This window comes from Anneissia japonica, unplaced genomic scaffold, assembly GCF_011630105.1.
Source record: "Anneissia japonica isolate Jap-2015-1 unplaced genomic scaffold, ASM1163010v1 scaffold287960_len3192837_cov198, whole genome shotgun sequence".
Taxonomy (NCBI): domain Eukaryota; kingdom Metazoa; phylum Echinodermata; class Crinoidea; order Comatulida; family Comatulidae; genus Anneissia; species Anneissia japonica.
This window is the reverse complement of record NW_022712725.1, coordinates 263,323-272,549: the sequence shown is the minus strand read 5'-3', so window position 1 is coordinate 272,549 and position 9,227 is coordinate 263,323. Positions and strand designations below refer to the sequence as shown.

Here is a 9,227-nt window from a genome sequence, read left to right as displayed (position 1 = left end):
CAATTAACGTATGCATTTGGTATGAATAATATTTTGGATCATTTTGAATGATGAGCTAATCAAGCTATTGTATGTATTTTTTATATTTCTTCAACAATTTCATAATACTGTATATGTTGAAATAACAGATTTATGCATAAAATTGTAACCAGAATAAGAAAACAGTATTTTCCCTTCAGTAAATTTCTAAATGCAATCATTGTGTGTTTGATTTAAATAGGCAAAGGAAGATGTGAAGGAGAACCTAGCCAAGTACCATAGACTAGCAAGGGAAACAAAAGATTCCAAACTAAAATACGAAGAGGCCATTCCGAAAGGTAAGGAAGGCTTCCTATCAAATTGAATGAGCTTAAACTTTGCGTGTGAACTTTGCTATCAGGCAAGTGTAAAGATGGAACGGAAACCAAAACCACAAAATAAAAAAGAAGTGAAATTTGAATACCATGCCAGCACCCAAACCGAAGTATGGGGATACGCCCTCATTGCTGGCTAGGGTTCAATCTAATTGAACTTGTTGGTGTGAAAGAAATTGAAAACAATAAATACTGAGTTTCTTTATTTAGTTGTAAAAGTATTAAGGAAATCTAGTTTTGCTATCATTTTCATTTCCATGTTCTGTTTCTCTAAAGATTCTTGTTTTATGGTATCTCTTGCTTTGTTTTATAAGGGTACTTTCTAATTAAATTAATTTGAATGTAGTAAATTTTGGTAATGTGCTGTTTTATATGAAATGTTTTTATACTGAAAATGTTATTACAAAAGTACTGTATATTGAAGATGATACTGCTATAAATAAATATATGAAATTTCATAAATTTTATGCAATATGCATTGGCTATAATACCTTAGTTTTCAATTTCAAAGTATTTCATATAATTATAAGTACTTATTTTAATTTGGAAGGGTTCAGGCTAAAGAATATTGGTGTCTTTTATTTTATTTTTTTACAATTTTATATACAGTAATTTAAGGGTTTATAATGCATAGGTAACAGACATGTGGCGCAGCGTGTAAGGCATAGGACTTCTGATCGCAGGATCGGGAGATCGAGACCGACGCTCGTCGCGTTGCTTGTGTCCTTTAGGCAAGATACTTTGCCTACGTTTGCCCCTCTCCACCCAGGAGTACAAGTGTGTACCTGGTAGATTCGAACACAACTGCACAGATTACTAGCTGCAATATTATGGAATTCTCCCCATTATTATTATTATTATTAATAAAAAAAAACAAAAATCCTCATACAAATACGTAAACTATTTCTCATGGTTGCTTAATTAATGCGGGATTTATAGAAATTCTCCAGAACATCAGAAATGATGGCCTTGGGTCTCAGTCATTTTGTAGTTCATTGCTTCCTAGCAATAAACTTGCTTCATGTTTACATTGCATAGGACCAGCACAATTAAATCATCCTGTCCTTTTCCTTTTTCATTTCAAACTTTTCCACTATTAAAAGAACCATTTAAATAATGTGATGGTAGATACTATTTGTTCTTTGAACAAGTTGCCGTTTAATGTGTGGTCACAGTTTTGTCCATTATGTCTTGTGTAGAAAAGACAATTTATGTATTGTGTGAATACAGTTTAGATAATCGTACAATAGATCGCTTTGCTGATGAATAAGTGCATCATAGGCCTCCAGAGACCAAACGCTGCTGCCAAATTAACAGTTGAAAAAGCTCTTAAAAGCTTATCAATGTCATAAATCTCATCTGTTTTGTCCTAAATGTCTGTATGCTACGAATTACACTGCTATTTTTCATGTTCTTATTTATTATTCTCATAATGCAAATAGTAGTGTACATGAACAAATTGAGAGTTGTGAAGGTTTTACCATATATTGGTCTTCATCTTATGACTGCCGACGATGCAGCTTCAAAACAATCTCATAAAGTCTTTATTATTTGAAAATACTGATATTATTCATGGTTCTGTACATTGGTCAGAAAATTTTTGTTTGCTGAAGCTAGCAATAAGAAGATACAAGCCTTCTCTAAACTATGAACTATGCGCCTCTAAAGAACTTGCATTATTCATCTAAACATAAGGTGCAAACTATGCCTTTGTTCTACATTATCAATTTGCTTTATCAGCAGGACTTGGACTCATATTCATTCTTGACAATGTTCTAATAAAGAACGAAACGTATAATCAATTGTGGCCTCACGTCTGCCATACTCCTATTTTATTTATTATGTTTCATGAATTATTTTAACTGAAAGGTTTACAGTAGATGGATACTATATTTAGTTCTTGAGCAAAGCACTTCGCCTGCGTTTGTCACTCTCCAAGGAATATACTGTAAATGGGTACTGGTATATTGTTGTGGCATTGAGTCTGTGCAGCATTAAATTTTAAGCATGGCTATGAATACTCCCCAGGGAGTGGAGGAGGTAGTAACTTTTTGTTTAAAATTATATAAATATAGTTCAAATACAAATTAATTCTTTGATATATATATATATATGTATATATACGACTATATACTACCATAGGGGGAAACGATAACAATGGAAAGTGTTAGAAATAATACCTTAAGGCGAAAATACTGCCGCTAAGGGGACCCTTGTTCTCAATAAGACTACATTAAAATCAATGAACGCATTCTTCCAAGATATTGTTCTTAATAAGACTACATTAAAACTGTCTCTTATACACATCTAGATGTGTATAAGAGACAGGCTAAGCCCAGAGACTTGGAGAAATCCAAGGACAAGTACCGTAAGAGTACAAACAAGTTGCACAAGATACACAACGACTACCTTCTATCTCTAAGAGCAGCTGAACTTCACCAAGAACACTACAGACAAACCATATTACCCAGACTGCTTCAGTGCCTTCAAGAGACTCAGGAAAGTCAGGTTTCGCAACTGTAAGACATACCTTTGTATATTTTCACATCCACCAGCAAGTACACTTGTTCTGTAAACATTAATTAAGATAATGATTATGCTATAATAATAATGATGATGAAAACTTATAAAGCAGCAGTAACCATTTGAAGGAAAATGCTCATGGCACCCCTCCACAAGAAGTCGAAATGTGTCAGATAAAAAAAAAAATAATAGTTTAAGAACCAGAAAAAAACAATTATATTACATGAGCCATACTTGGGTGAGCATCACTCTCTCTATGTAGCTATGTATTATTGCTATGTTTTTTTTTTTCTTCTCTGTTGTTGTTAAGCGCCTTGAGGTTGTGTCAACGTGAGGCGCTATATAAATCCAGAATTATTATTATTATTATCATTGTATGCACAAATACTCTACTCAAGGCTTGTGATAAGTCTTATTAGCCACAAGAAATTGTGTATGGGAATTAAATACTGAAATACCCTGGGAATTGGTAGGCAATCTATGCAACCTTCAACCACAGATTCACCTTTTTTCATTTATACACATTGTGCTTTTCTGAATTCTAAGTGACCACTTCATGCATGCCTGAAACTGTAAATATTCAAATAATAATGATAGGTTGGATAATTTCTGAATGGAATCGTAAATGCTACATCATATTTCTTAATGACGGAGCTTATGATTGTCCAATTGCAAGTCCTGCTTGCTTTATAATCAGTATGTTAAAACAGGAAAGAATACAAGTGGGAATAGCAGATTAACAGACAAATTTGTAAGTGTAGTGGGCATCATTACAGACCAACTGTTGTCCAAATCTTGCTGTCATTAATGGAATGGGGCGGAATTAGTCAAAATCCACTACTGAACCACCAACATACAGTACCCTTCCACAATAAAATGTGTTGTATTTTGTTAAACTTGAAATTCATACTGTAGCTTTTGTTGCTTTATCAGGTTAAATGTAACTTTAAAGCATTTGAATGCCCAAATTCTGTTAATGGAATTAAATATTAGTATATAGCCATGTTGGCAAAAACAGTTGACAGCCATTAACTCACAGATTTTGTGTTTTTCATTACTGTTCAATGGAACTTTATATGTACCAGCACAGCTGGTCAATTTAGGCCTAGTTCAGACTAGGTGGATAAACCCGGCTCAACTCACCGGGTTTATCCACCTGCCAGTCTGAACTAGGTGGCTTATGTCAAGCCGGGCGGTGTTCCTATAGTAACTAGGCCTGGCGTGCCACCATGTTTAATTTTCCTAAGCCGGGCTTTAATCGTTGCGGGGGGTCTTGCATTGACTTCGGGTGACAAAATGACCAATCAGCATTCAATTACGTACAGTGTAAGCGAGCGTACGTTTCGCGAGCAATGTTTTGAAACGCGTTTTCTGGTTACGGTTCATTATTATGCAAATTCTCGCCTGGCTAATCCCGTCTAAACGACCTGGCAAAGTTAAGCTGGGTTTGATGTTGAGCCGGGCTTAACTCAAGCCCGGCTTATCTTCAAGTCTGAACGTAGCCAAAATATATGTAAAATTTAGATTTTTGATAGAAGTTTATGAGTTACTATAGGAACACAGCCCGGCTTGAGATAAGTCACCTAGTTCAGACTGGCAGGTGGATAAACCCGGTGAGTTGAGCCGGGTTTATCCACTTAGTCTAAACTAGGCCTATGAGCGTTAACAAATAGGTTGCCTTTTGAAATTATTCTCTCAAAATTTTCATTCATATTTATCTAAATACTCTACTTCAAATTTGCTTAATAAGTGTTGTATTATATTCTAAAAATGATAGTGAAAATATCACATTTTAAGTGTGTTGTGCTACTGAACTCAATTTGCTGTGAGTCAAGTGGCTGAACATTAAGATGCTGTTCTTACAGTTTTAAATATCAGCACTGGTTTGAGGCCCGCCTAGGATACCTATAAACACATTTTACTTGATTATTCTTTTCAGAAAACAAATTATGCTGCATATGGCACATCTAACAAACACAAGCAGTGAGGAATTTTCAGCAATTAATGATACTGTTGTACAGAATATTAATGACATTCAACCTGAAAATGAATACATTGGATTTATTGAAAATTATAAGTAAGTTTCATCATTAGTTTCAGCTATTGCTTACCGTATATAGTCATAAGTTTGCTTTACACAATGTATACAATACTAGACTAAAGTAAACAAGATGCACTTTCTGAGACCTAGCTTGTATATACATGTAAATCAAAGATATGCTGCCAGCTGAAGGAGTGTAATTATTATATAGTAATGCACTTCTCAATGGCTTACATAAACATCTCCATCACCTTCGGCTTGTCCAGAACACAGCTACAAGAATTGTTACATTCACCAAGAAAACAATGTTCTAATAAAGAACGAAACGTAAATTAATTGTGGCCCCACGTCTGAAGTGAGAACGTATAACCCTTGTTCTCAATAAGACTACATTAAAATCAATGAACGCATTCTTCCAAGATATTGTTCTTAATAAGACTACATTAAAATCAATGAATGCATTCTTCCACGATATTGTTCTTAATAAGACTACATTAAAATCAATGAACACATTTTTTCCAAGATATTTCTCATAACGTAGTCTAAGGCACTCAATAACCCCTACAGTAAATACCTTTCAAATTTCCTCCAACCTTCTGACACTTTGGGATTGATCTTCATCAATATTCATACAGTTGTTGAAGAGCTTCCGTTGACTGGGTCATTGTAGCAGCCTGGTCAATGCCAACATGAAATATTTCTTTAATTTTTAGTCAGGGATCACTGTAATACTGTACATCTCAAAGTAGGTGTAGCAAACATCATAAGTATGATCTTCATTGACATGAACTTGTGATGAATTAAAAATAGTTTTTAGTTATTCATATATCCAATAGAACAGATGAAATTCACTATACATAACACTGTTGTTTTGTTATTTCCTTCAGAATAGATCCTCCTTCCACGGAGCAGTTTGAGTTTGATACCTCACCTATGAATGAATTCGAAAACATGCTCAAACAAGATGAAATAGTACTCGATAACCTAACCTGTGAAGCCATAGAACACACGTATGAAAACTAAACACTCTTTTATTTAATTCTATTACCACTCAACTCGCCTCATAATTACAGTATTTATTTTTATGGTTTTTAAAAATATTATGTAATGAAGTATGTTTAGCGCTCCTGATAAACTATTATTTTAAATTATTTTCATTGTTATTTTTGGATAAAACACATGTTGTTGTTTTCTTTTACACTATAGAGGGTGGCCCTTGTTGTTATTGTTTATTTGTTATTATTATCATTATTGTTATTGTTGTTATTAATATTATTGTTATTGATTAAAATTTCCCAGTAAAAACAGTTTAAGAAATAATTTGGTGACATTTTAACTTTAATTTTTATTAAATATATATCTAAATCATAATTTATCAGCTAATGCTACCTAATTAGGTAGGACAAGTGAGGGGCATTGCATATTTACTTATTACAGTAACAATTTAACATTTGTCAAAAACAATAAAAACATTAAATTGTAATTCATCCATCAGACATTCTCAAATTGGTGAAGAATTAAATGACTTACGGGAGAGTTTATCAGAGAAGGAAAACGAACTGAAGAACTTAGAAGAAGAAATCAAATCTATACATCCCACAGATGCACAGGAGAGCATGATTCAGGAGTGAGTTCAACAAGCTTTATATGTATGCCTTAGGCACACCCATAAATATTTCCTCACATTACATTATTATACACCGACTAGAGCTATATTAAAGCCAGGCTCTGCAGAAAAAAAAAATTATATATAGTAGAACTGATTTTTCACACACAAGCATATTTGACAAAAAAACTCGGAAGCAATTAATGAGATGCAAATTTTGAATATTTCAAAAGCAGAGGAAAATGGGCATAACCACCATTTTTTCCACTTTTTCCCCCAGTTTTTAAATATTCAAATGCAATTTTTTTTTTCCTCTGTCCTACTCTGACGATCTTTAAAAAATAAGTTTGCAAAAAAAGTTATAAAAAAGGTCTCGCCTTAAATGCCTAAAATCACATCTTATGTATGGCTTGTTTACTTACAAACTAATAGATAATTCCCCAATAATTCCACAGAAATGGAGTACAGGGCATAATAAGTTAACAGTTTATTTTCTTCTAAGTTTACTGTTGAAACAGAAGGCATACAGAACAGTGCTAAAATTGATTGGTGAGAAGCGTTGCTTAGAGGCCAAGCTGAGTGCTCAGTATATGATATTAGATGATTCTATCAAAGCACTAGGAGATGAAATCCCTTCCCCTGGTATAGAATTCAATGATGAAAACAGAGGAACAACCATTAAAGTGAGTACATTGTGATTATATATGTATCAATGCTTACTTTGAACAAGAACAAACATCATATGTTGGACATTCTCCTACATTCCATACCATTATTGCACATCTATTACTATTTGTGTTACTGATTCCCCAAAATATATATGAAAATTTGGTGTTTTTTTATGTTTATGGTATTAACACCACCTGACTATAAATATAATATTTATTATTTTCTATTTATTTATTATAGCCAAATGCTCAAAACGATTCCAGTAGTGGCAAGAAGTTATTCTCAATTATGAGACCCAAAAATAAGAAATTTAATGGAGAATCAGCAGTAGCAGAAAAAGCAGTTGTACATGTGAGTTACAAGCTGTCTTCAACAACATTGAGAGTTATATAATTAAAAAAAATGTCTTTAAGGAACAAATTTGTATGTGTGCCTAACTGTGGGAGAAGTTGGCACAGTGGATGCTTTTCCATCTCTCAACCTTGAGGTTTGATGTTCAAATTTTTGCTGTGCACTTTGTTTGTGTCCTTGGGCAAGGCACTTTATTTACATTTGTGTTTCTCCATCCAGGAGAATAAATGGGTACCTGTTAGCATGATGTGGCAATGAATGCATTGTCTCTATCTTCATTAAATTGCAAGCACAACTAGGAATACTCCCCAGGGAGTGGGGGAGGCGGCACTTTTAACTGGTTTTATAATTATGGATCCAATGACCAGGGGTTGTATCCCTTGGCAAAAAGCGCCGTATAAATCCCCCTATATTATTATTTGGTGTTTCTTTAAAATTCATCTTCTTTCAATCATTTCAGCTGAAAGTCAACTTAATAAGAAATAGCTAGTCATTAGGCATATTGATTTGATTTTGTATATGAAGTCCTGCCTTTAAAGATGCCAGCTCTAATGCATAGGTGAAGTGAAGACATATCTTTGTATTTTAATCCAGATATGTTAGGATGATATGTAATATAAAAATTATATTTTTTTTAGCTTCTGACAGCATTTTGGTAAAGAAGCGCAAAATTCCAACTGTCCATGAGATCCCAGATTTTCTAAAAGATAAAGAAAATGAAACTAAATGTTGAACCTAAATATTCTCCTTCCGGTCCACCCCCATTACTAACATCTCTGACTACCAATAAAAATATTCACATCTCATGGAGATGTTCTTCTTCTATTTTGAATGACATGACTGTCAATTGCCATGTTTCCTAACTCCACTCAGTGACATATGTAACTAGTTGTATTATTTCCCACAATTCCATTTAATATATTTTCATACCTTCATACTTTTCAATAGCTCAAGAAAATAAACTAGAAACATTGACTGAAACTGTTGACAATGTTTACTTATATTTAAACTAATTGGCAGAGTAGGGAGAAGCCAATCGACGAACAAGTGTGGTACCATGGCGCCATTCCACGTAGAGATGCAGAAGTACTACTCGTCAATGATGGTAATTTCCTAGTACGAGAAAAGAGTGATGCATCTGGCCAGTACGTTCTCTCTGCCCGTGCTAACAACAGAGTACGACATTTTCCAATTCAAGTTACAGCAGAGGTGAGTAGTACCCAGAAGATGTATGTATTACTCGGATGAATGCTCATTTTAAGTTTTTAGTTAAAAAAATGTGTCTTTCCGGTAAAGTTAATCATCTGAGACCCTTGATGTTATATTTGACTTTTGGGGAGGAGGTGTAATTGTTGTTAGTTGTGAGAAAGCTGTAATGATAATAATTGAGTGAGTTGAATAGCTTAGCAGTTAAGATGCTTGTCTTAACATCAACTCACTCCATATTGGCTCATCTATCATTAAAACTTCCTCTACCATTTCCAACCTTGGCATCACATTTGATGACAAGCTTTCCATGCAAAATTACATTGGTAAACTCATAAAATCTGTTAACTTTCATCTACGTAATATAGCACTTATCAGAAAATACTTATCAAAACGAACTACGGCAATGATTATTCACGCTTTCATTTTCTCCCGACTTGGCCATTGCAACTCTCTTTTATTTAACATTCCTAAAATC

The 9,227-nt window shown here is 33.8% G+C and overlaps 1 protein-coding gene across 4 annotated transcripts in view; it reads left to right on the top strand.

The window, feature by feature from the left end:
* Nucleotides 1-9,227, top strand: part of LOC117108020 (tyrosine-protein kinase Fer-like) — a 37,690-nt gene that overhangs the window by 16,587 nt on the left and 11,876 nt on the right. For all 4 annotated transcript variants that reach the window (XM_033249857.1, XM_033249856.1, XM_033249858.1 and 1 more), the window contains 8 exons: nucleotides 221-317; nucleotides 2,683-2,872; nucleotides 4,816-4,953; nucleotides 5,805-5,927; nucleotides 6,413-6,544; nucleotides 7,026-7,206; nucleotides 7,433-7,543; nucleotides 8,564-8,752. In XM_033249857.1, coding sequence (XP_033105748.1) covers nucleotides 221-317; nucleotides 2,683-2,872; nucleotides 4,816-4,953; nucleotides 5,805-5,927; nucleotides 6,413-6,544; nucleotides 7,026-7,206; nucleotides 7,433-7,543; nucleotides 8,564-8,752 — 1,161 coding nt within the window. The remainder of the gene's footprint in view (nucleotides 1-220; nucleotides 318-2,682; nucleotides 2,873-4,815; nucleotides 4,954-5,804; nucleotides 5,928-6,412; nucleotides 6,545-7,025; nucleotides 7,207-7,432; nucleotides 7,544-8,563; nucleotides 8,753-9,227) is intronic.